This window comes from Diaporthe amygdali, assembly GCF_026229845.1.
Source record: "Diaporthe amygdali strain CAA958 chromosome Unknown NODE_6_length_1560011_cov_65_102424, whole genome shotgun sequence".
NCBI lineage: Eukaryota > Fungi > Ascomycota > Sordariomycetes > Diaporthales > Diaporthaceae > Diaporthe > Diaporthe amygdali.
In genome coordinates this window covers 596,483-620,019 of record NW_026517026.1, presented here as the reverse complement: position 1 = coordinate 620,019, position 23,537 = coordinate 596,483, and the positions used below count along the sequence as shown (strand labels likewise).

The 23,537-nt window shown below is 57.2% G+C and overlaps 6 protein-coding genes across 6 annotated transcripts; 3 read left to right on the top strand and 3 right to left on the bottom strand.

Annotated features, from left to right (window-relative positions):
* Positions 1-708: 708 nt before the first annotated feature.
* On the top strand, positions 709-1,883 carry J7T55_000934 (isoflavone reductase family protein; the record flags this gene model as incomplete). The annotated part of the gene is made up of 3 exons (XM_053140202.1): positions 709-807; positions 905-1,535; positions 1,600-1,883. The coding sequence occupies 3 exons, from the start codon at positions 709-711 to the stop codon at positions 1,881-1,883; spliced, it is 1,014 nt and encodes a 337-aa protein (XP_052996584.1).
* Positions 1,884-2,487: 604 nt separating this feature from the next.
* J7T55_000933 (metalloprotease mep1) lies at positions 2,488-3,543 on the top strand (the record flags this gene model as incomplete). The annotated part of the gene is made up of 3 exons (XM_053140201.1): positions 2,488-2,754; positions 2,840-3,384; positions 3,471-3,543. The coding sequence occupies 3 exons, from the start codon at positions 2,488-2,490 to the stop codon at positions 3,541-3,543; spliced, it is 885 nt and encodes a 294-aa protein (XP_052996583.1).
* A 2,291-nt stretch (positions 3,544-5,834) lies between these two features.
* J7T55_000932 (denosine deaminase family protein) lies at positions 5,835-7,756 on the bottom strand (the record flags this gene model as incomplete). The annotated part of the gene is made up of 3 exons (XM_053140200.1): positions 5,835-6,741; positions 6,813-7,509; positions 7,621-7,756. 3 exons carry the CDS (start codon positions 7,754-7,756, stop codon positions 5,835-5,837), a joined length of 1,740 nt encoding a protein of 579 aa, XP_052996582.1.
* A 1,429-nt stretch (positions 7,757-9,185) lies between these two features.
* On the bottom strand, positions 9,186-11,942 carry J7T55_000931 (alpha-rhamnosidase; the record flags this gene model as incomplete). Its single annotated transcript, XM_053140199.1, has 1 exon — positions 9,186-11,942. One exon carries the CDS (start codon positions 11,940-11,942, stop codon positions 9,186-9,188), a length of 2,757 nt encoding a protein of 918 aa, XP_052996581.1.
* Positions 11,943-13,559: 1,617 nt separating this feature from the next.
* Positions 13,560-16,560, top strand: J7T55_000930 (uncharacterized protein; the record flags this gene model as incomplete). The annotated part of the gene is made up of 2 exons (XM_053140198.1): positions 13,560-13,742; positions 13,795-16,560. 2 exons carry the CDS (start codon positions 13,560-13,562, stop codon positions 16,558-16,560), a joined length of 2,949 nt encoding a protein of 982 aa, XP_052996580.1.
* A 1,234-nt stretch (positions 16,561-17,794) lies between these two features.
* On the bottom strand, positions 17,795-19,733 carry J7T55_000929 (uncharacterized protein; the record flags this gene model as incomplete). Its single annotated transcript, XM_053140197.1, has 3 exons — positions 17,795-18,649; positions 18,702-19,376; positions 19,503-19,733. 3 exons carry the CDS (start codon positions 19,731-19,733, stop codon positions 17,795-17,797), a joined length of 1,761 nt encoding a protein of 586 aa, XP_052996579.1.
* Positions 19,734-23,537: the final 3,804 nt, after the last annotated feature.

Below are 23,537 nucleotides of genomic sequence, written 5' to 3'. Positions count from 1 at the left end.
CCTGCAAGCCTACCACTGCCCGGTGGGCTACTCTCAGCCCTACGGGGCCCAGCTGTGCGAGTGTCGAAGGCCGTGATCCCTCATGAGCCTTTTACGTGCTTCTTAAAGCTGCAGCTGCAGCTACTGCGCCAGCTCGTGTCCATCATGCTGCAGCTGCCATGTCGCCCGTGGCCCCCTGTCTGAGTCTGAGCACGGAGTACATACATATATGTACCGGAGGTAGTCAGATATCCCGGGGGTCCTTGCATGAGGTGCACATGGAGTTCCTGTTTCTAGTGCTGAATACCAAGACAACCAGCAGCCGCGACCTTTCTTGTCACCCACACCCACCCACGGCACGCTCCCACCACGCCTGGGGGAGGGTACCAAATTTCCCCCTACGACCACACCGGCCACTGGCCTCCATCCCTCGGTCCAGCCAGTCACGGCGTACGCAACCCCTGACTCAGGCAGATCACTTTTCCTGCACATGGATGGTCTCTTCCCGAGCAGGCTCTCTCCGTGGACACCATTCGCTCACCCCGTGCCACTGGGTTGACGTCTGCCCCATTCATTTCTCAAACAAAACCCCATTCTAGGCACCGTGGGAGGCAAACGCGGGAGGGCGGAGCCTCACCAAGGATAGAGGCTGATTCTTATTAACAAGGCTTCTTCTGGATCCCGGGCAAAATGGGGGTGAGCGAGCCGGCGTTGACATAACACACAAACATGATGAGAATAGCAATCGCCGGCGGAGGCGGCTTTGCCTACATTCTAGCCGGCGAGATAGCCCAGACCGCCAATGCCTTGCTTGTTCTTTCCAACAGGGTAAGCAGCAACAGCAGCACCAACATGCCTGAAAATTCTTTCACCCTCAGCCTTGCCTTTACCCCCGTCGTATAATCGTGCTGACACCCGCCCCAAGCAACACCCGGAATTCGAGGCCCTAGGGGCTCAGGTGGCAGTGGTTGACTTCACCAACGTCGAGGAGCTCCGCTACCAGCTGCGAGGCGTCGACCTCGTCATATCAACCATCTCAGAGCAGTCACAGCTGCACCTCATCGACGCGGCGCACCGCGCGCGTGTCCGCACCTTTGTGCCCTCCGAGTTCGAGGGCGCCCTCGCACGGCGCCCGACAGCGTCCAACGACCCTCTCGACCGCGGCTCCGCGCAGGCGCTGAGCATGCTCAGGGAGCTGTCGCAGCCGCAGCCGCCCGGCGCTGGGCCCGCCATGAGCTTCACCGTCTTCTCGTGCGGCGTGCTGTACGAGAGGCTGTCCCCGGGCGGGCTCGGCATCTTCAACATCGGGCTGGGCCAGAACATCGCCGCCCAGGGCGACTTCCTCATAGACATCGGCGCCGCAACGGCCGAGATCGTCGAGCGCAACGCCCAGGGCGCCGCGGTGCAGGTGTCCATGACCTCCGTCTACGACGTGGCGCGCTTCGTGGCTGCCGCCGTCGAGATCGGGCCGGAGCACTGGCCACGGGAGCTGCGGATGCGAGGGGACCAGCTGAGCGTGCGGGACATCGTCGGCGCGGCTATGAGCGCGCGTGGAGGTGAGCGACCGTTCTCGCCACTGCCAAATGTACCTGGAGTAACTGAATTGACCGGAAATCACAGTTCCCTTCGACCTGATCATCCGCGAGTATAGCGAGATCCAAGCGCACCTCAATTACTCCATGAACACGAACGACTGGCGCCGCTGGTTCTACTTCCAGCAGCTGCTGGCAACAGCAGACGGACGATACAACCTCGGACGACCGAACCTGAATGAAATCATCAATGAGAACCCCGGCGTGAATGTCGTGCCCGAGAGATTCGCAGACTGGCTGAGGCGGACGTGGGGGCAACCTCAGCCTCAGGTTCAGCCCGAGTTTCAAACAACCCTAATGGAAATAGACTGAACGGGGGCATTGGGGGCTCTTTATCTCCCTCTCTCTAACCTTCTGGGTATTGTGTGAGTTATTTCGGACGGCAACTGCATAGCGTTGGAAAGCATGGGAATGGCCTGGCATGGCATGCGAAAAGTATGTACTATTAACATTATTATTATTACGGGACACTTGTAATGGATACTGTTTGTTCTCTTCCTGTGTCCCGGATCAATACGCGCAGTACTAAACTAGGTGTTCACATTTCCAATCCACCCGCTCACCCCATCATTCAGTCGTGTGCGATCGACCCATCGTATTCGAATCTCGGAGACGAACCACTCAACTCCACGAAGGTCGTATTGCACACACGTCAACCTTCCCGGGAGAATCGGCAGGGGTGGTTCGCATATCCACATTGGGCTTGGTTACCCGGCCTGCCAACCTTTGTAACTCTTGGCCCGAACCACCAGACGGGCATAAACCCATCGCCACCGTCACCTTCCCCTTTCGACCACAAAGATGCGGAGCGACTGAGGCTCGCCGGACTCAATATTAGAGCCCGCCCGCGCGCGCCCACCTCGTCTGCCATGCAAAGCCGCCGTGGAAACCACTCCAGCTTCGACACTGCGACACCATGAAGCTCGGAGCGCTGCTTGTCAACTCTGCCTGCCTGGCCTTCGTGTCGCAGGCGGCCGCGAACGAGAAATGCGGATCGAGCGAGCCGGAGCCGGAAGCGCTCCAGGCTGCCGCGAAGCTCCGTGACGCCCAGCGGGCCGAGGGCACGCCGTCCCGCGCCGCGCTGCAGAGGCGTGACGAGGGGTTGCTCATCACGACGTACGTGCACGTCGTCGAGGACCAGCAGCACGCGGGCTTCGTGACGGACAAGATGATAGACGACCAGGTATGGACCGACGCCATCGCTCCCGGGCGGCTTCTCTCCAGATTGCCTCTTATGTAAACTGACCAGTGATGGTTCATACGCATAGATGACAGTACTCAACGAGACATACGCGCCGCACAATATCCAATTTACAGTAGCGAATGTCTCGCACACAGTCAACGACGCGTGGACGGCGCAGGCGCGCATCAGGGAGAAGGCGCTGGCGCTGCGGCGGGGCGGGTACGACGCGCTGAACCTGTACCTGGACACGGGGCTGATGACCAACGCCGGGTCGGCGACGGGGCTGTGCAGCTTCCCGGTCGAGGACCCGGCCGGCACGGGCATCAACGGCACATCGTGGGCCATCTACGACGGGTGCTTCGTGAGCCCCGGCACGATGCCCGGCGGGCCGGGGGTGCCGTGGGAGCCCGCCGACAACAAGGGCAAGACGGCCACGCACGAGGTCGGCCACTGGCTGGGGCTGTTCCACGTCTTTGACGGCTTCGACTGCGCCGGGGACGGCGAATTTGTCGATGACACGCCAGCCACACAAGTCGCTACTGTTGGGTGTCCTACGAGCCAGGACTCGTGCCCTGACCAGCCGGGGTTGGATCCCATTCATAATTATATGGACTATGCTAGCCATGATTGGTATGTTTTGCGATCGGTGATCCGTCCCGTTCTATACCTTACTTGCTCGTGTCAATATAGACAAACGTATGCTAACTACCCCCCAGTATCACCGAGTTTACGCCTCTGCAGGAGGAGCGCATGTATCGGTCCTTCAACACCCTGAGGCGGGGGAAGTAGTGCGTGCGTCCGTGATGAATATATTTGGGTATGACAAGGCAATAGATCGCTGCAGGATGTCGCCCTTATGCTGTACCAGACTCGTCGTTGCGCCCGCAAATGTGATTCTCCCATTAACTCAGCCTGACTTGTAATAGCACTCAGCTATACTCGTCGAAATATCGATTTTGAATGGCACTTTTAGGTGAGTCTTGTAATGCGCGCCTTAAAAAATAAAATAAAAATAAAAAACATGCAACATTCCTAGAAAAGGAAGATGAGAATGATTAGAATGGGAACTTTGCATTTGATCTCGACTATGACACGTTTCTTTGGAACGAGCAGGACCGGTTATTTGTCCAAGTGTGTGCAGTAATCAGTACTGATCACCAAATTTTCGGCGCGGGCCATGCGTAACCATCCTGCTGCTCTCTATTTCAGGTCTGATGCAGCACAGCGCCCACGCTCCTGCAGCACAGGATCGATCGGTGTTCGTCTGATTAGGCGCCGACCTTGCCGGCCCATCAAGACTCCCACAAGCTCGCGTACATGCAATGCAGGTCCGCGAAATCCCCGGCCCCCCAAGCCCCCACGAGCTTCGCCTACAGAAACCACCACTCCTTCGATCCAGGGGTTCCCAAGACCTCGTGGCAGCGGCCTCAGCCAGAAGACGTGGCCAGGGCGCGTGTGCGTCAAGACGGCAGGCATCCTTCCCGGGCGAAGGAGTGATCCCGACGAAGGATATCCACGTTTCCTCTTACTACTTCTGGGCATATGTGTCTCGAAGAGGGACCGTTGCATCCCTCCGATGAGGAGCGCTCAGCCCCTCGTATGAGGAAGTGGCACGAATCAGCGAATCAGAATGCGTCCTCGATATTTTCAAAGTCGGGAAAATGGGGAGGAGGATCTCATCCCATTTGGTGATTTGCGAGCCAATCACGTCTTCCACCGACCAAAGCCAGACCAAACTTTGAGTCCTGTGGAGGGTGACACATGGGAAAGCTGCAGCATGCAGGCTCGCTACTCTTTCCTTCTGTAAACTGTACGTACGTACGTATGTAAGGCAAGCCCACAGATCCTACCTCAGAAACACGCGGTCCCGCTGCCGAGCTGCCGGTCTGCCATGCCCTTGCCTTGCCTGCCTGCAGCAAGCGTGCAGATGACAACGAACTGACAAACCATCCCCGGCACGCTGGGACACGACGTCGTACTGGATGTAAGACAGGACGATTTTGACTTTCGGGGGATCCATTGACGTCTGCCCATACTGCCTGCCCGTGGTTGCAGTGCTCTTGGCAGGAGACTTATTCCCTCGAGGCAGACCACATGCCGCGCGGGAAGACATGGGGCCGGCGACGCGTTGGCTGACGGCTCTAACCATCTTTTGATGATACCCTCCTCGCTCGGACTGTCTTGTGCGCAGCACAGCGTTGTTGCTCAAGCAACAGTGTCACCCGGCAAGTCGGGACGTGAGTTGAGAGAAGCGCGCCGTGCGAGGCGATACATCACAATGCTGCCCAAGAGGCCACATGCACATGCTGCCTGAAGATTCTCGAGTCAATGGTATCTGCTATTAAAAGATGGTGTATCAGTGTTTCCCTTTCCACCCCCTCCCATTCCCTTCCAGCGTTGCCGGGGTCCCTCTATCTATGTGTATATGTACGTATGCATGTCTGACATCGGGGTTGAGCCTGGTCCATCTAATCAAAAAACCTCCCACCCAGCCTTGGCTTTTTGTGTATCTCATGCCTGTGCGAGCAAGCACCCATCCAACCCGTGGGGACCGAGAGACGCCTGAAAAGCCCCATTAATGCTGTGCTGCCCTGATTCCTGTCTGCGTTGCATCGTCGGCAAACGTCAGCCCTGACATGACTTCCCAAAACAATGTTGAATGTAACCCATCCGTCCTTCCATGCACACTTGTCATCATACGGTGCCACGATATCCGAGTCGGCGCTGGACCCTCTTTCACCATCCTCCCCACACCCCCTTATCATCCGCGTCGGAGTCCCGGTCATGCTGTATATGCAAACTCCTTCCCCGTCTAGTCATTGACAGACGAGCTGAGGGTCCCCATGAAGGGCGCAGTGACCACTTATCTCTCCATCTCACGAAGAGTCAGACCGGTCGTGGGGAGGTTGCGACCTGGCGAGTCGCATTTCGCGATCACGTCGTCCTTTCCAGACCATCTGCAGGCCCCACGCGGCCTTCTCAGAGGGTATCTCCAAGGCTTCATCCATCTCCCAGTCGAGACGTCGGCCTCGGCTCGGTTCGTCTTCCTCTTGCCCCTTCTGTCCCATCCACATCTTCACCTACTCCTCGTACTCGTCCCCATACTCCTCACACACCCACAGGCAGAACTTCTCCCACAACACCTCCCACTCCTTGAGCCTCTGGGCCTTGACGCCGGAGCCAAGGCTGGCCTCCTTGACGTCGCGGGCCCACTCGTCAGGCGTCTGGTCCTCAAAGCAGCTCCAGCGCACCGAGTTCTCGGCGAGGCTGCCCAGCCCGGCGAGGCCGAGGTTCTCCCAGCCCTGCAGGGCCTGCCAGAAGTCGTGGGTCATGCCGGCCGTGTCCTGGCCGAGCATGGCGGGGTCGTCGTTGCTGAGGGCGCAGGGGACCCCCCGGGCCAGCAGCGCCGGCAGCGGGTGGCTCATGATGCTGCCGCAGAGGCGCAGGACCTCGTTGGAGATGGGGCACGACTCGATCAGGATGCGCTTCTCCTTGACGAGGTCCGTCAGCAGCGGGTGCTTGTACAGGCTGAAGCCGTGGCCGATGCGGCGCGTGCCCAGCAGCACGGCGTCGAAGAGGTTCTGGTCCGTGGCCGTGCCGTCGCCCAGCGTCTCGCCCGCGTGGAAGAAGAAGGGCATGGCACCCTCCGGGAGCCCCTCCTCGGCCAGCTGCTTGCGGAACCAGAATAGCTCTGGCAGCACGTCCGTCAGTGGGCGGCCCAGGTCCTCCTGTCCCACCAGGTCAAACCCGGACAGCAGGTGCGGGAACTCGAGCTTGGTTGTGATGGCGTGGTCCATGTTCTGCACGATCGACTTCTGATCCCAAATCCGCAGCGACGTCCAGATCATGCGCAGGCCCCAGAACCCCTTGCCCTCGGGTGACGCCTGGAACGCCTTGATCTCCTCGTCGATGACGGTGAACATGTGGCTGTAGTTGGACTCGGGGACTTCCTGGCCGAGCCGGTAGTAGTTTAATGGCCAGGTGAACCTGTGTAGTTGTAAGCATGCATGCAAGGCGCGTAACGCATGAAACGTAGAAAATTCTAGGGGGCAACCCACCTTATTTCTCCCCAGTACACCCCGTCCTCGTAGTACTGCTTCATCATGCGCCTCAGGAACTTCCTAAAGATGGGCTCGTAGTGGATGACCGTCCCCATGATGACAAAGCACTTGGAGAACTTCTTCCACACGTGATCCACACCGTGATGCTGCTCGACGGCGTCCGTCTCGGAGATGGTGGTCTTGCTCTTCATCCAGCGGATCCAGCCATCGCGACCGCCATCGGGGAACGTCTCGGCTGCCTTCTTCAGCGGGACAAACTCTCCCGGGCGGTACGAGGCATCATCCCAGATGGACATGGCGGGGTTCTTGTCCTCCTTGAAGAAGCGGAAATTGACAACGGCGTCGGCCCTCGCGGCGCGGGAGCCGAGGCGGGCGTCGGGCGCGGACATGTGCATGCCGGGTTCCTCCAGCAGGGTGTCAAAGACAAAGTCCAGGTCGACGATGGCATCGAGGTGTGCGTGCAGGATGGAGCCCTTGGGCATGCGCCGCACGATGCGCCACAGCTTGGTGCGCTCCATCAGGCCCTTGGCCAGCGTGAACATCATGCCGTTGTGCATGGTGCAGCCCTCGCGCACGGCCAGCCGGTCCTCGTACTCGGGCGTCCATAGCGTGCGCTGCTCCTCGGCGCGGATCTTGTCCACGATCCGGCATGCCTTTTGCGCGATGGGCGACAGGTTCTGCCGGAATGAGTGGTCTGGGGGAGGGGGATTAGATTCGTCAAGCAGGATGGATAGATGTTTGGGTGTGGGGGTAAGCAAGGGAGGCGAGTGGCTAGTGGCGGGACGCATGCGTGTGATTTACATACCACTCCGTTGTTTCTTCTCCTCTGCTATGAGGGCCTCGCGGCCTGTCATGTACTTCTGGATGAAGGCATCTTCTTTGCTGGGGATTGTCTGGGCAAGCTCCTCCCATTCCTCATTGGTCATGTTGGACAAGGCCATCCTGAAAGTGGCGATCGTTCTTGATTACAAAAATTTAGATAGAAAAAAAGACAATTAGGGTGAAAGCCACAATCGAGCAATTGCTGGTCTTTTTGTCGTTGTTATTGACGGCGAGATGTCGACTGATGTGAGTCAGTTGGCAGAGTGGAAAATTTAGGCTGCTAAGTACGGAAAATGCCGAGGTGCCGAGATTATGATGATGTCGTGGTCGTGGTCGACAGGTATAGGCTAGTAGAGAGCGGTAGGATGAAGAAAGAGAGAGAAAGTGAGGTAGGGCGGCGGTGAGCCCAGTTGTTGAAGGACGGAAGGACGGATGGTCGGTCGGACAGTCGCGTTCGGACAAGAAGAGGAGGACGGGGAGAGCTGCTTTCCTCTGTCTATATTCCTCCCTCTATCTCATTTAAGACAAATCAGGCAAAGGAAAATGAAGAGAGAGAGGCGAAAAAAAGTCTATATCACAAAAGTCATGACCCCATGCCTTGGTGCCAAGACAACAAACATATCAGTCGGGCAGGGAGTGGGGAGACAAGATGGGGGTGGGCTTCTGCCAGAGAGTATTGGATGGATGTTGGTGACGGAAGGGCGCGCTGGGTGAGGTGGTGAAATCGGAAAACGAGATGAGATTGAGATGAGAAATCCCAGGGCCAGTCCCGTTCAGTGACGATCCTGAAATGACCAGCGCCCGGATCGGGCCCAGGCCAGGCTCGGGTTTCCAGGGTTTTGTCAGGGTGTTCGCCCAGGCCGAAGGTGGTCAAGGTTCATGGATGGCATTTTGATTGATGTGCTGTGGCTCTCTGTGGGCCCCCCTCCCGTCAAGGTTTCACCTCACCTCTCACACCTCTTCTCACCTCTCACCTCTCACACATAACACATGCATGGGGGCTTGCCCGGCTCCACCTCCCGTCCATGCTGCCATGCAGGACACGCCTGCACCCCCTGCTCAGGACCAAGCTGCCGGGTTTTGGGTCGTGTGCCCCCCCCCCCCATCTACCGATGCACGATGCACGATGCACGATGCAATGTGGCCCAGGTGTTGGCTGGGGACCGTATTCATCTGTCGTGGTTCGCTGTCAATCTGTCCCTGTCTACCCGCTCGATCGTGTCATCTTTTGAGGTGTCACATTCGGGTATTCTTATGTTCCCAGCATGGTCATAGCAGCCATAGTCACAGCCAATGAATGTCACAGCAATAGTACTGTACATAATAGTAATAAGTAGTTATACACACAGTCCATATTGCCGCCCATCCGAGGTGCTTTGTCCTCAGTGCGAACAGTCTATAGACAGACCCATCAGTACCACATAAAGATGTTCTCGGTCATCGCCGTCCCACAGCTCCAGCCGCCACATGACACTCTCGTCTCATCAGCCTTGCTTCTCCTGAGGATCACCAGACAGAAAGTAGGCAGCCCAGACCACCCAGCCCAGACTACGCCTGGATCAGGCCGGCCCGCTCGTGGATCCCACTCCCGGCCCACTCCCCGTCGTCCTCTGTCTGCCCGGGCAACAACAGCAGCGCCCTCGAGTTGGGCGGAACCTCCACCCTGAGCTGAAACGCCTTCGTGCCCTGTGCCCCGTCCTCAGACTCGCCCACCTCCCACCGCACGCCGATCGTCCCATACGGCCCGTCATACTTGATCTCGGCGTAGCTAAGCTCCCCGCCGGGCCTGGGCCGCACCTGGAACGTCTTCCAGCCGGGCTCGAGCGGGCTGATGCCGGCGACGACGCTGTGCAGGAAGTTGGCGACGCTGCCGAGGGCGTAGTGATTGAAGCTGGTCATGCTCCCCGGGTTGATGCTGCCGTCGGGCAGCATGCTGTCCCAGCGCTCCCAGATGGTTGTCGCGCCCATGGTGACGGGGTACAGGAACGACGGACACGCCTCCTGGTGCAGCATCCCGTACGCGAGGTCGAGGTTGCCGCTCTGCTCCAGCGCATGTAGGATTAGTGGCGTGCCCGCGAACCCCGTCGACACCAGCTGTCCACCCTTGTTCACCAGCCGTGCAAGCCGCCGCCCCGCCACCGCCTTCTTCTCCGCGCTGTCCTCCAGCAGCCCGAACCGGATCGCCAGCGCCAGCGCCGTCTGCGCGTCACCCACCACCAGCCCGCCCGGGGCGATGTACTTATCCTGAAATTTGCGCTTGAGAACCTCATACTCGCCCTGGTACCGCCGCGCGCTCTCGGCGTCGCCTATCACGACGGCGATCTGCGCCATCACGTCGGTGATGTGCACCAGGTAGGCGTCCGCGACCATGGTGCCGTCGGTGCGCGCGAAGTCGGCCTGCTCCGTGGGGGCGTTCGGGTCCAGCCAGTCGCCGAACTGGAAGTTGTTCTCGTCCCAGAGGCCGTCGGCGCCGCGGTTTATGCTCTTGTCCACGTGCGTGCGCATGCTGGGCCACTGCCGCCGCAGGACCTCGGCGTCGCCGGACCAGTTGTACACGTTCCAGGGGACCAGCACGGCGGCGTCGTCCCAGACGGCCTCGGGCATCGAGTCCTGGGCCGAGTAGCCGCGCAGCACGTCCGGGATCACGCACGGGACGACGCCGCCGTTGTCCGCCTGGTCGGCGGACAGGTCGCGCAGCCAGTTGGCCAGCAGGCCCGCGCAGTCGTAGATGAAGGACGCCGTCGGCGAGAACACCTGCAGGTCGCCCGTCCAGCCCAGCCGCTCGTCGCGCTGCGGGCAGTCGGTCGGCACCGACAGGAAGTTGCCGCGCATGCCCCAGACCACGTTCTCGTGCAGCTTGGTGATGAGCTCGTGCGAGCAGCTGAAGTGCCCCGTGCGCCGCATGTCCGAGTGCAGCACCAACGCCGACAGGTTTTCTTTTGCCAGCTCCTCGGCCGACACACCCGTGACCTCCGCGTAGCGAAAGCCGTGGAAGGTGAATTCAGGGCTCCATGACGCTTTTGTCCTCTCGTTGCCGGAGAATATATACTTGTCAGTCGCCTTGGCGTCGCGGAGGGGCCTGGTGCCTAGTTCTCCATTCTCGAGCACCTCGGCGTGCCTGAGCTGGAGAACATGCCCTTTTGGTTTCTGGAGCCCTTGGATCCTGACCCTGCCTACCAGGTTTTGCCCGAAGTCCACTAGCAGCTTCCCGCTCGGGCTCGTAAAGATGTTGACCGCCGCCACAGTCTGCGTGACCCTGACGGGAGGCACGTCAGGGGATAAGAGCTTGACCTTGTCCAGGTCAACGTCAAGAATGCGAGTCTTGTCCCAGGAATCAGCCGCGCTGAACTCCGGGGTGGCCCAGCCCGAGAGCTCCTCCCGTGCGTCGTAGACCTCTCCGTCGTAGATGGAGGCGCTCTGCCGGGGCGAAGGATGGCTGACCCACGAGTCGTCCGACACAACCTGGGGCGAGTAGTCGTAGGTGCCGCTCTCGTCCTGGGTCTCGAGCTGCGCGATGAAGCCCGGCTTGTCCCCGTACAGGTTCCGCAGGCCTGGGATCCAAATCAGCCGGCCAGCGTACCACCCCTCCGCCACTTCTACGCCGATCACATTCTTGCCGTCCTTGAGAAGTTCTGTCACATCGAAGATCTGGTACTGCAGCCGATGGTGGTAGCTGGTCCACCCTGGGGCCATGTGCAGGTCGCCGACGCGGCGGCCGTTGATAGATGCTGCGTACAGTCCAAGAGCAGAGATGTAAAGCCTCGCACGGGTGTGCTTGCCCTTGGAGTCTAGAGTGAACTCTTTGCGGTACAGAGTTGGGCGATGAGGAACGCCGTCCTCTGGGGGTGGCTCGCTAGAGGTGACGAATTTGGCTGTCCAGTCCGAGTTCTGCAGGAGCCCAGCTTCGACATCCTGCCACTCACTCCATACAGACAGGTCAGAATTTGCACTGGAGCCCGGGTCAGAAGGTTGCGAGTGGCCAGTGGCCAAGATGCGCACTGATGCGGTCTCTCGGGATAGCAGAGGTTTGTCAGGCCAGTTGTTGAGGATAGAGCTGTCAGAAGGGACATGCCAGCTTTGTATGTGTGGCTTCTGGTCAGATGTTTTCCCTGTATGTCTCTTGACCTGGACCTGATAACTCTTCTGTGTCCAATTTTGAGGCACAGCACTAGCAGAAAGCCGCCATGACAAGCGTGGCTTGTCGGTTCCTATGCCGAAGCCATCAGGGTGATGCTCAAAGCGGATGTCCACGGGTTGGACTGGGTTGCTTGACTTGGGCTCCACGGAGAGATCGACGAGTGTCATGGTGAGAAGAACGGTGACAATTGCAAATATTCAGAAGATTTTACTCATTTATCATCAGTGATGGACAGGACACATAGACGACAGTCGAAGCGGTCGAGATGTCTCGAAGCTTATAACCCCACCTTCGCTATGGCGGCTGGGCTGGATGACGCGGGGTCTCGGGACCTTTGAAACAACCAGCCACAACTCAATTTACATATGTAGTTTAGAGGAGGATCACGCCGTTGTATTCTGTTGAAGCGGGCGACGATCCGCTATCTTCATTCCTCGTACTTGCTCCGTCTCTTGGAGGCATACAGGCAGCTCCTGCTCGTATGCAAGTCTGGTGCCCAGTAACCTGGGAGACAGTGAAGGGTCTTGGCCATCGGCTGACAGCATCACGATTATGATTTTGAATATAAACGTGGAGGTCGAACCCCAACTTTTCAGACATGCAGTTTGCTAATGTCTCGGCGAGGATTGCGGGCACTAGTCAGAGTGGTGATGATTGCTACCTCGCGACACCCTCCCCATCGCAGGCTCCGAATCCTAACCTGACAACCAGCTCGGTCAAGATAATTGCCAAGAGGCAATCCAAGGATCTTTGCGCTGATGGAGTACACAAATCGGCAGCAGCAAGTCCCGTGGGCACAAGTCACACAGCAGAGCCTAAATGTTCTTGTTAGCATGACCTGGCCAGACTCGTCGGCAACGTGTTGATATTCATGCGAAGTGAAGGTCTGTGAGGGTCAAGTGAGTTTAAAGGTGGTGTGGTCTTCAATTGGCTGTGAGAGTGTGTATTCGAGGGAATTGTGTTCAACGTACCAAGAGCAATGCTACTATCTATCTGTGTACCAGACAATCAACTACAGTCTGAACTATGTGTAGAGAGCATATCACGCAGGTCATTATCAAGACTGATTGAGGTCGTGACTAGGCTGACCCGATGTCTCTGTCTAGACTGCTCGACGGCACCAACCTGTTGCTGATGCGCGATGGCATCTCAATGTGACGAGCATGATAGCTGGCCCAGGCCAACACGACCAGCGTGACGAACCAGGATGCTATTCCAATAACGACATGCCACGAGCATCTCTCCGGTGGCAGAGTCTAACAGTAAAAAGGTCAAAGGAGCGAGTCGCGCAGGGAATGTGAAATGAAAATTCATGCGCTGTCGGGTGAGATACGTGTGTGTTGCCCGAGTAACGGGGCTGGCCCCACGCGATTCCAAACAAGCGTGTGTGCGCCGGCCTCTGCTCTGACCGTGGAGTTTCGACAGGCGCGAACAAGGGTGGCCACACCTACACGTCTGCGTGCCTGCACACTCCTCGTTTTCTTCATCCTACGGTATCTATCTAGACTAAGTATCAGTAGTGCTGACTTGATCTGCACCCAATTGTGAGGCGACAATCATCGCGAGCCAGCTTGGGTTCGAAGCTCCCAGCATCGCCAAACAACAGATCACTGCATCGTTCCATCACCATCTTATTGTCCCACGCCTGCTGCCGCCAGCTTCAAGATTACCGCCCTGCTCTCTCGCGACTATTCAGACTTCGCCCGATTCTCTCTCCTCGATCTCCTTGCCCCGAAAGATTCCATAGACTCTGGCGTAATGACCGCCAGGAACACAACGACATCATGATAGACTCCGAAAACCTGCGAACAGCCTCGCTGTACATTAACAACCAGCTGCTATGTCGAGGACTGCTACGCGATGGCCGACCCATCGAATTCGCAGACCCGGGCTACAACGAGCATGACCTCGCAGACACCATGGGAAGGATCATGGGCGTGGTGAACGACCTGATCTTGCGCCGCGATGTATGCCACTCTCCAAGCCTAAGACCACCACCCCTCCGCTGACCTGACAAAGCGCGACGCCGAGCACCGCGAAGCCCTCTCCACGACCCTGCGCTCCGTCCGCGCCGACTCGCTCCGCCAATCCGACAACCTCTCGCGGCTGCACGAAAAGTACACAGAGGCAGAGCGGAAGGTCGCCCTGCACGAGGCCGAAGGAGCGGCCCTGCGCTCGCAGCTGAAGGCCGCCGAAACGACCGTCCAGAAGCTGAAAGACGAGGCCATTCGGGCGAAGAGGCTTGTCGCCGAGACGAGGGCCGCCTGCGCGAACGAGGTGCGCAAGCGGGACAGGCAGATCGACGGCCTAAAGAAGGCCGTCACGGACGCCGGCCGCGCCAGGGGCGAGCGCAAGGGCAACAGCATCACGACGATCCACGTAGCGGGCGACGTCGGCGCAGAGATCGTCAACGTCGGAGCGTCGACCATGGATGAGGGCTACAACCTGCGCCACGAGACGAACGGGTTCCTGGCGCAGCTGGCCAAGGGCCTGAGTGAGGAGAACGAGGCCCTCCTCTCGCTGATCGGCAAGACGGGCGACAGCCTGAAGGAGATGAGTGGCTGGGACAAGCAGGAGGGTGCTGGCAAGAAGGGGGATAGCAATGCGGTTGTGCTAGTCACGAGCCCCGAGGACATGGCTAATGACATGTCCAGCGTGCTCGAGCATCTTCGGACCATGCTCACCAACCCATCGTTTGTGCCACTCGAGGAGGTCGTCGTCCGGGAGGAAGAGATCTTCCGTCTGCGTGATGGCTGGGAGAAGATGGAGACCCGGTGGAGGGATGCTGTGCATCTCATCGACAGCTGGCGCCGTAGAATGGCTGCCGGCGGGCCTGCGGTCGACATGGAGGACTTGAAGATGGGACTGCGTCTCAGCCCAGTCCGGATTCAGAATATGGGGCAAACTGGCCAGAACGATCCCTTCCAGCTATCGACTCTTGAAGAGGAGGAAGAAGAAGAGGAGGAGGAGGAGCAGAGGATGGGAGACGAAGAAGAGGACGAAGAGGAAGAATATGCAGAGGAAGGAGACGAAATGGACTTCAAGCCAGCAGAGGCTCTGAGCCGTGAAGGATCACTGCATCTGGTTCCTGCTCCTGGCTATGAGGACATGGTGCCTGAATACGAAGAAGGCCAAGACAATGTCGACGACAGCGATGCGGCATCAAGCATATTCCAAGACGACGTTGAAGATATCGATATGGACGAGTTGCAAGCATCGGAGCCGAACATTGAGATTCTGCAGCACTCTACCGGGCTAACAGACGACACCAACTCCATGACACTCCCGCCACCGCCAAGGATCACACCTCTCGAAGAAACAATCACATCTGGCAACCGCAAACCATCGGCGAGGCTGACCGAGAAATCCAAGAAACGGTCGTCAGAGCTCATGCGAGAGACTGCTACTGACAGTGCCAAGGCACCGCCGCCACCGCCTCATCGCGTTAAGGAGGGCGAGTCACCGCAAAAGAGGCTGAAGGTCTCCGCAGATGCACAGAATGACAAGCCCAGGTCGCGGCCAAACTCTGCCATCTTCACTGAGCCCGCAACCTCACAGGACAGCCATATCCAGGCGAAAGCCACCCCCGAGTCTTCAGTCTCTAAAGCCTCGAACAAGACCATTGTGAAGTCTGCACGGTCTGATGCATCAGCTAAGAAAGATACACCAACGCAGAGCAAGCCTTCCACGAGAGCCACTCGGGCTGCCCAGGCCCAGGAGAAGAAAGATACCCCAACGAGAACAATCACCCGGCAAAAGTCCACCAGAGCCATCGCTGCCACGAATGCTTCATCTGCGCGATCCGCCGCTTCAAAGAACGAGAGCACCAAGGCACGAGCCCCTCCAGCACCAGTCAGCAGCAGAGCGGAAATGCCTCCTCCGCCTCGACCAAGCAAATCCACTCCAATCAACGACAGGCCCTTACGGCCCCCGCCACCACAGCACGACGAGAAGAAGTCATCGCCAAGAGAGAAACAGCAGCCCGCACCCATCAATACCCCAGCTCCTACCGAGTCGTCATCCTCCGCCAAACGTGCCCCAGAGTCACCAAGCCGGTCCCCAGGGAAATCCGGCTCCCGCCTGCCACTCCCCCGGAACGCAGCCCCGGCACCGCAGCAGTCGCCCCTGACCATGGCCCGCATAGCCGCTAAGCTCGCAGCTTCAGAGCGCGAGGCCGACGCCGCCCGCGTAAGGGCCAAGCTGAGGGCGGCGCGCCTGAACAAGGGCAGCAACGGCAGCAGCAGCGCGACGAGCCTCGCGCCATCTGGGGGCTCGACGTCCACAGTGGCGAGCTCGCGCGTGCCGAGCGGCAGCAGCAACGTCAGTGGAGGAGACCCGACCAAGAAGGACCGCGTCGTGTCCGCCGAGTCGGCCACAACTGGCATGAGCGGCAGCGGGGCGAGCTACAGCATGGACGAGAACGGGCAGCGGGGCGGGGTGTCGGTGCTCGGTAGCGACGTCAACAACGATGAGGACAACGACAACAACAACGACCACAGCCCAGACGACAGCGACGACGACCGCAAGACCGTCGTCCCGTCGCCGCGGAAGGGGGCCCCATCGGCGTCGCCCAGGAAGAACGCGAGCGCGACTGGACCGACCAAGGCGTCAGCTGCAGCTGCTAGCCCGGCCAAGCCTGCCGCTCGGAAGCGCGAGGTGCGCAGCAGGGCGGCCAAGGCTGCGAACCGCCGGCGGAGCACGCTCAGCCCGTGGGAGCTGCAGAGCCTGATTGCTGGTGAGGTCGTGCCGCCCACGCCCAAAGGCGCTTCGCAGCAGACCCAGTAGCAGGAGGTGGAGTGAGCGGGATTAATTGGAAGAGAGAGAGAGCAGCGTGGTTGTTCGGCAAAGGCGATGAGCTGGAGGAGCGGTGTCGCGCCTCCGTTGTCTGCCCTGATGGCTGAGCATCAAGCCGGTTGAGGTCTTTCCAAGAGTGATCTGTGTTCTGTGCATACAGGGTCGGAGTCTCTGGGAATAATCTTGTGATCTACTACTGCACTTGGCTTGGGGATAGAAAGACCTTCGGTGTATCTATTTTTTGTTTTCCTTCCTCTTTTTCGTTATTGGTTTTTCTCTTTTTCCGGCATTGCGGTATAATGAGTAACGTTCATTGTTTTGATCTTGTCATGAGTCCTGCATGTCCCCCCTTTGTCCATCTTCACGACTTTATGAGCTCTAAACGGCTGTGCGCTCTTGTGATGACTTAATGTTGTTGACGATATTATGAGTTTGTGTCCTCATGTGTTCTCTTGAGGGTCTGGCGTGAGGAATTCTGAAGATGACCCGTACCACCTAGAGGCGAAAACGACTTGTGGAACACAACTGTCAGATACAGAGGTAAAGGCGCGTTCGGTCCTTGGGTAGACGGTAATACACACTCACATGACATTCTGGATTCATTCAGTGGCTGTCATTATTCTGTTTTACAGTCGTCATTTTATATCGATATATATGTATGGTCGAGCCACGGCACAGCGTGTGCCTTAAGCGGTACTGTCGCCGCAGGCGAACAGACAGTGACCGCAGAAGCTCCCTTGGCATCCTCCACCAAACACGTGAGGTCCGCAGCTGCAACCAAACTCTCCCATCTCAGACCCCATCGAAAAGGCTATTGATTCCACATGTGCCTACCATTGCCGAAGAGAATTAACGGGGAAACAAATCATGGCGCCAATGTACGCCTTTCAGAAGCCAGGTGTCCAACCTGGTCCACTTCTGAGGAAACGCCTGGGTATCCTTCCATTTCCGGCGCTATGCATTTTTACAAATCATCAAGTCGTCGATCCCACGGGCCCGTCTTCCCAATTCATCCCTGCCAGCCTGTTGTTCGATTTGGGCATGTAATTTTCGAGATTGATGGAGGCTCTTTCAATCCTACTCATCGAGCGGACATCCTTCGGAGGGTTTTGCTTTTCTTTATTTTGTTTTTACTCTTCTTCTTCCAAAGTGCAGGTAGGCAACAATCGTGCTTTCATTGCCCAGAGCTCCAGGGTATTGGTGCGCCCACCTTCCTGTCTTATCCTTACTCCGACTCAAGCGGCTGGAGGACGGGCTCCGGGATACTGTCTGCCTCTATGATCTTGACACTCTTCTCCCTCGCCCTGTCCAAGATCCAGTCGCGCCACACGCCGGTGAGGATGTTGGTGTAGATGGTTTTAATCCTGGTGTCCTTGGCCAGGACCTTGGACAAGAGCATCCAGCAGCCCTCGAACTTTTGCGGAAACACGCCCAGCGTGGTGAGGTACGGAAAGCCTTCAAGCCAATGAACGAAGGTGTCGCCGCATTGCGAGACAACAGTGCTCTGTTCGGTGAAGCTGAAGCAACTGAGTGTGTGAATGGCTTTCTTGTTGAGGACCTTGTCGAACATGAACCGTGTTTCTGGGCAGAAGGTGATGGCCAGTGAAGCGAGAGAACCGTTGGTCATGCTTGGCTTGATAAATTCCAGGAACCAAGACAGGTGATCGAAATTGATGTGACGATCGTATAGAGCGCCTAGATCTTTGACGCACAAATGCTCGAGTCGTTCGAGTTCCGTCAATGGTGGCTGGAAACCTGTGTCAGAGACTGGCGGGTGTCCTAGTTGTGTAAGAAAAGCATTGTATTGGATGATATCTGGCTCTTCTTGAGCCAATTGCCGATAAGCACCGAGCAGACTTATAGCGTTCCTGGGAAACACCAAAGATCGAGTTGTAGGAGGCAATTTTGGGAGGATCAACACGTCATCGCCCAGATGCACCCCGTCATTGGGCGACTGCATTGTGAGTTCCAGTCGCTCCAGGTTTTCCCACGACACCGGCATAGAGAAGGCTTTGCTGCAACCAAGCGGGTCGCGGATACATAGATCCTTGAGTGAAGGCGTGGCCTTGGCAAGTAATTCCTAGAGAATAAAAATTAGAACTTGAAAACAGACTGATGGTGGAGATTCTTACCAGGTCAACCCTCAAGGGAAAATGATCCTTAGTCCGCACCATTTTCAGCTTTGTCAACTTTGGCCAGACTGTTGAGAGCAACATTCTCGGGGTTACAGAGCGGCCGGTCAAGTGGCCAAGACTGAGCTCTTCCAGAGACTGTGCCATCGGAATCCTTGAAGGCAGGGGCCAATCAGGGGGTAAGTCCATTGTGCGAAAGCCTCCAAGACGAAGCGTCTTGAGGCATGGAGGAGCTCCCTCGAACACGGATTTGGACCACTCGTGGCAAGGAGGTGCGCCCGGGAAGTCCAGATCCGTGCCATCGACCCCGTCTGTGCCTTTGAGAGAGAGAAACTCCAGTCGATCCAAGACCTTGAGGGTGGCCTTGAAGGTTTCGAGGCTAATGCCGAAATCGTACACGCCCCACAAAGTCAGGCTCTTGACATTGGCCTGGGCGCGCTTGGTGATGATGTTGTTGAAAGCGCGCTTCCGGAGAGGCCGAGGTTTCGCTGCAGACCAGTTCTTGACAATAGTCAGATGCTTCCAAAGAGTTGGGTCTAAACAGACTCCCTTCCAGGACTTTGAGACTCTCATGGAACGGCACAGATCAGCATTGCTCAAGTTTCCAAGGATTATATTTCGCAGTTCAACTGGCAGTGAGCCAATGATATCTCTGCGCAACAGACCAGCCAGAACCTGGGACAGCTTGTTAGCGAGACTCTGTAAGGGATATTGCAAGCCATATGCCAGCCAAGTCAAGCTACTCAGGCAGCAGAGGATGAGGATGAGACAAGAGTGGACGGCATGGGGTGGTGAGCATACCTTCAACTTGTCATGGTCCTTGTTGCCGTATGCTTGCACACTCTCAATAGCCTGGCGGTAGATCCATCTGCAGCGTGCTGTTGTGTCTGGCGATTGCGCAGTGTCGCACAGGCGCAGGGCCTTGGCCAATCTCAGGTACCCCTCTGGGGCGCGTGGAGAGATAATGATGAGCAGTGAAGCGTGCTCGCGGGCCTTGACCGGGCTGTCAAGCTTTTCATATGTCGCAATCATGCCCTCAAGGGCAGCCAAATGGCCCTGGGAATTGCAATGGAACAATCCACTTCCACAGGTGCAGGGTCTCTTGGCCATTTTGTACAGGGCAAGTCGATGGGAACCCCAAATGGGCAATGACTCAAAGTCCTTGCAGTGACATCGTGGAATTGGAATCTCCTTAAGACTCAATCCCAACTTCTTGGATTGCACCATGACATCTCTGGTGCAAGGGCATCTCAGCAAACCCTTGAAGATGTGGGTCAGCAAGTTGTTATCGCAGCTGCGGTGTCTGATTGGGAGCTTGCCTCTTTGAAGGCTGCCAAGGCAGCCTTGTACTTGCCATCGCGGTAGAGCTTTCTTGCCTGGTCCAGTATGACCTTCTGGCGATCATTTGTCGTCACCTCAGGCATAATTGTCTTCTGCCTCGCGAGCGAGCTGCTGTTGCAGTTGAGGTCATCGGCGGGCGATGAAGGTTGGAGGCTGCCAGCGGCGAGGTCTGGTAGTGGGAGACGCGACGGACGCGTCTGTGAATGGCGAGGTTCCCACCATGGCCCGTGCGTCCTCGTGGTGGCACACAGTGCTGTTGCGCTTGCGTGGGGGGCACCACTTCAACCCCCTGCTGTCTGCTCCCCCACAATTCACCTTGACAATCTCAACACAACACTCTGCCGCCAACAACAAACTTTCAATGGCGAAATGAATCGTGAAGATCCATGGTGTCAAGACCATTGCCTCCTGTCAATCATCTAGCAAATCCTCATTGAAGGCTAACCATCTCAAACCTACTCCTGCATAGGGAGAGAAAGAGGCCACGTGCTCAGAGGCTATCATGAGCTCTACCGATTTGCATGGACCAATTTGCCTATAGTATTGGGATGAAGAGCTTCCTGACTTGAAGTGAGTATCATGTCCCGAAACGGGAGGATACGAGAGACAGGCACCCGCAAAGAGCTCTGCCGTGCAGTCATCACCGTCCTAAAGCTCCTCCGCCCCGGGTTGGAGGTCCGCAACAGCAGTCAATGGCCCGGAACATCTCTTCCTCAGCTGTCGTGACCCTCCCCATGATAGTTAGGGCCGGCCCATCCTGAGACAGGGAATCAGAAGCGAAACAGCGTGAATACGCGCCGCCACATGGCGACTTGGCATGTGTGTGCCTTGCCGCAGTAAGCTTCTGTCACCCGGCTGTCGCCTCATTAATTGAAGCAACAGTACTGTGGCTGGTACGTAGCTGAGACATCGGACGACTGCTTGTCAACATGCTTGATGAGAGGTGACAGCCTTGGCACTAGCGGGTTCCGATTTAGAACTTCGTGATAGTGTGCAAACATCAGAGTCCGATCGAGCTCGGCGCAGGCTCCCAGTCCCAGCCTGAACCGGCACAACGCAAAGCGAGCACATGGGCAGTCAGGCTCCATAACAGCAAGTAGAAGCATATCAGTCACCGTTTTCTGGCTCACAGGCACGTCCGTTCCCCTGGGAAGACACACAGACCAATGTCTCTCAAACGCAGCCGGGGGCCAGGTTCCGAGCATGTCGTGCAACCATCACGGCAGACAAAAACGTGGTCAAGCGTCCTAGAGATCCATTTTTGGGGGCGGAACATGGCCGAAACCAGCAAAGCGCAAGATCTTTCTTGGGATTGTACAGCCGCGCTGCAAGGGCGAGGACGGCCAGCATCAGCATCAGCATCAGCAAGCAGCCACCAGCAGCATCACCGTCCTCTAGTCGCGGGCCTTGTCTGATATTTTTAGGCCCCCAACGCCGGATCCTACATCACGGTACGGTGGCATGTGGCCGGATCCCTGCCTGGCATGCACGGCTTACTGTCGTGGTGCCGCTGCGGCAACCACACCGGCACAGGACCCCGAAGGCTGTCGGCGACGCTGCAAAGGAAGGATTCGAACGGGTCTCTGAGCTTTGGCTCCCCTGAGGCTCGAGTGCTACGGTATGACCTGTGTCCTGCTTGCGTGTGTTTTGCGAGTGGACTCGGTGTATTGTAGTGCAGTGGGTGGGGGCTATTTTTAGATCTCGGAGCCCCGCTAGCTAATCTGACAGGCACACTACCGCGACTTGGCAATCTTCGGGCCCCGGACGGCTTGCTGACCTGACCTGACCTGACCTCACCTGCTCCACCCATTCTCCCTCTCACTCTCCCACACTCTCTCTCGCGCAACGGTCAGTCATCTCATCATGAGGTTTGGATCTGGTTTCTCCCCAACCCCTGAAATTGGGCATGGAAAACGGGGGGCCCACGGAAGGAAGAGCAAAGATCTTACCAGCCTGGCAGAGTCGAGCTCCTTTGCCCGCGCCTCACACGCCCCTCAGGCCAATCACGCCGCCTAGCAACTATGTCGGCGAGATGACAGTTTCTAAATCGCTCTCGTGGAGCGTGGCTAAAGGTGCTGTTTCGCACATGATGACAGTTTGGCTTCTATATCCAGTGCACCTCATAGCGCTGCGGTCACGAGGGAATACTATATGGCCCACACACACACCCACACACACACACCGCCGAGGGGCACACACGCACACCTGGACACTCACACTCACACATACCCCACGGTAGTTGCGTCGATTTGATGCATCCGATGCACAACACTTGCGGAGCGTGGCAAAAATAACGTACTCAAGCACCGCCCGATTGGCCCGTTAGCCGCGGGCGAGGCAACAACAAACACAAAAACAGTCACTGACACACACTCGCGCAGTCGCACAGCCAGGACATGTTGGGTGGCAGAGATCTACCGATGGTAGGGCTAAAGGCAAGATCCCCTCGGTTAGGTGCTGCAACTCTGATTTGAGGCCCTGTCTCCGGATCTGACATACATGTCTCTGCACAACACCACCGTTTTATTCCCCAAGGAAAATAAACCCCTCTTCCGTATGCACAAAGAGTCTGGGTAGGATCGCTCGGAACAAAGCATGCACATGTCGCAATGGTGGACAACCGAGAAAAAAATTACAAGGGACGAACCCTCAGGGGGGTTGTTGGCCTCGCCCGGCTAAGCTGCGATTTGCGTGACATCTTCCGTTGCATCCATTTCCCTCTCTCGCAAGTCACCCAACAAGCTGTCAAATGCCCATGCAGGCTGGGATAGGTAGCACGGCATGGGTGGTTTTCACTCCCTCCCCTCCCCTTCTTCCTACTCTTGGCGCGCAGCCGCGCTTATCCCGCAGCCGCCATTCGGCGGTCGGGCGAGCCCATCTGGACATTTCACCCAAATCAGGCACAAGTAGGTTGATTTTGTTTTGTTTCCAATTCGGTACATTTCTTTCCAAAAAAGGAATTGTTCCAGAAAAACACAATTGAGACTCTTTTTCCTTCCCATCCTTCTCTTTCGTCTTATGCCCCATGAAGTTTCAATTGCTCCGCTATGGTTGCACGGCAGTCAGCCTGCATCGCACTCGTCTACCACACCCGACGTACGGCCCTTGCTCTCCCTCCCCTCCATCACATACCATCACCAGACCACAAGACAAGGACACAAAACCTGAAGCCCCTGTCTTAGTAAAGTAGAAGCCTAATCATCGTGATGTCGCCGTACCATCGTCTCCACAACGGCCCCTCCTCCATCCTCCATCCTCCCGTTCTTTTCTTCGAATAGGACTGGGGTCGTTGGTGGGGTTGGAGGTTTTGGGTATGGTCTATCATATTTTTTTTCCTTTTTCCTATTTTTCAGCATGGGTCCTACCTGTCGGTTCCATCCCATGTCCCTTTTTCCGGTCACGAATCCTACCCGGCGATTTGCTTTCCAAAAATGGCCCCCAAATCGTACGTTGTATGTATGTATCGTGGTATGTACTACCCAGTTGGTGGTAATT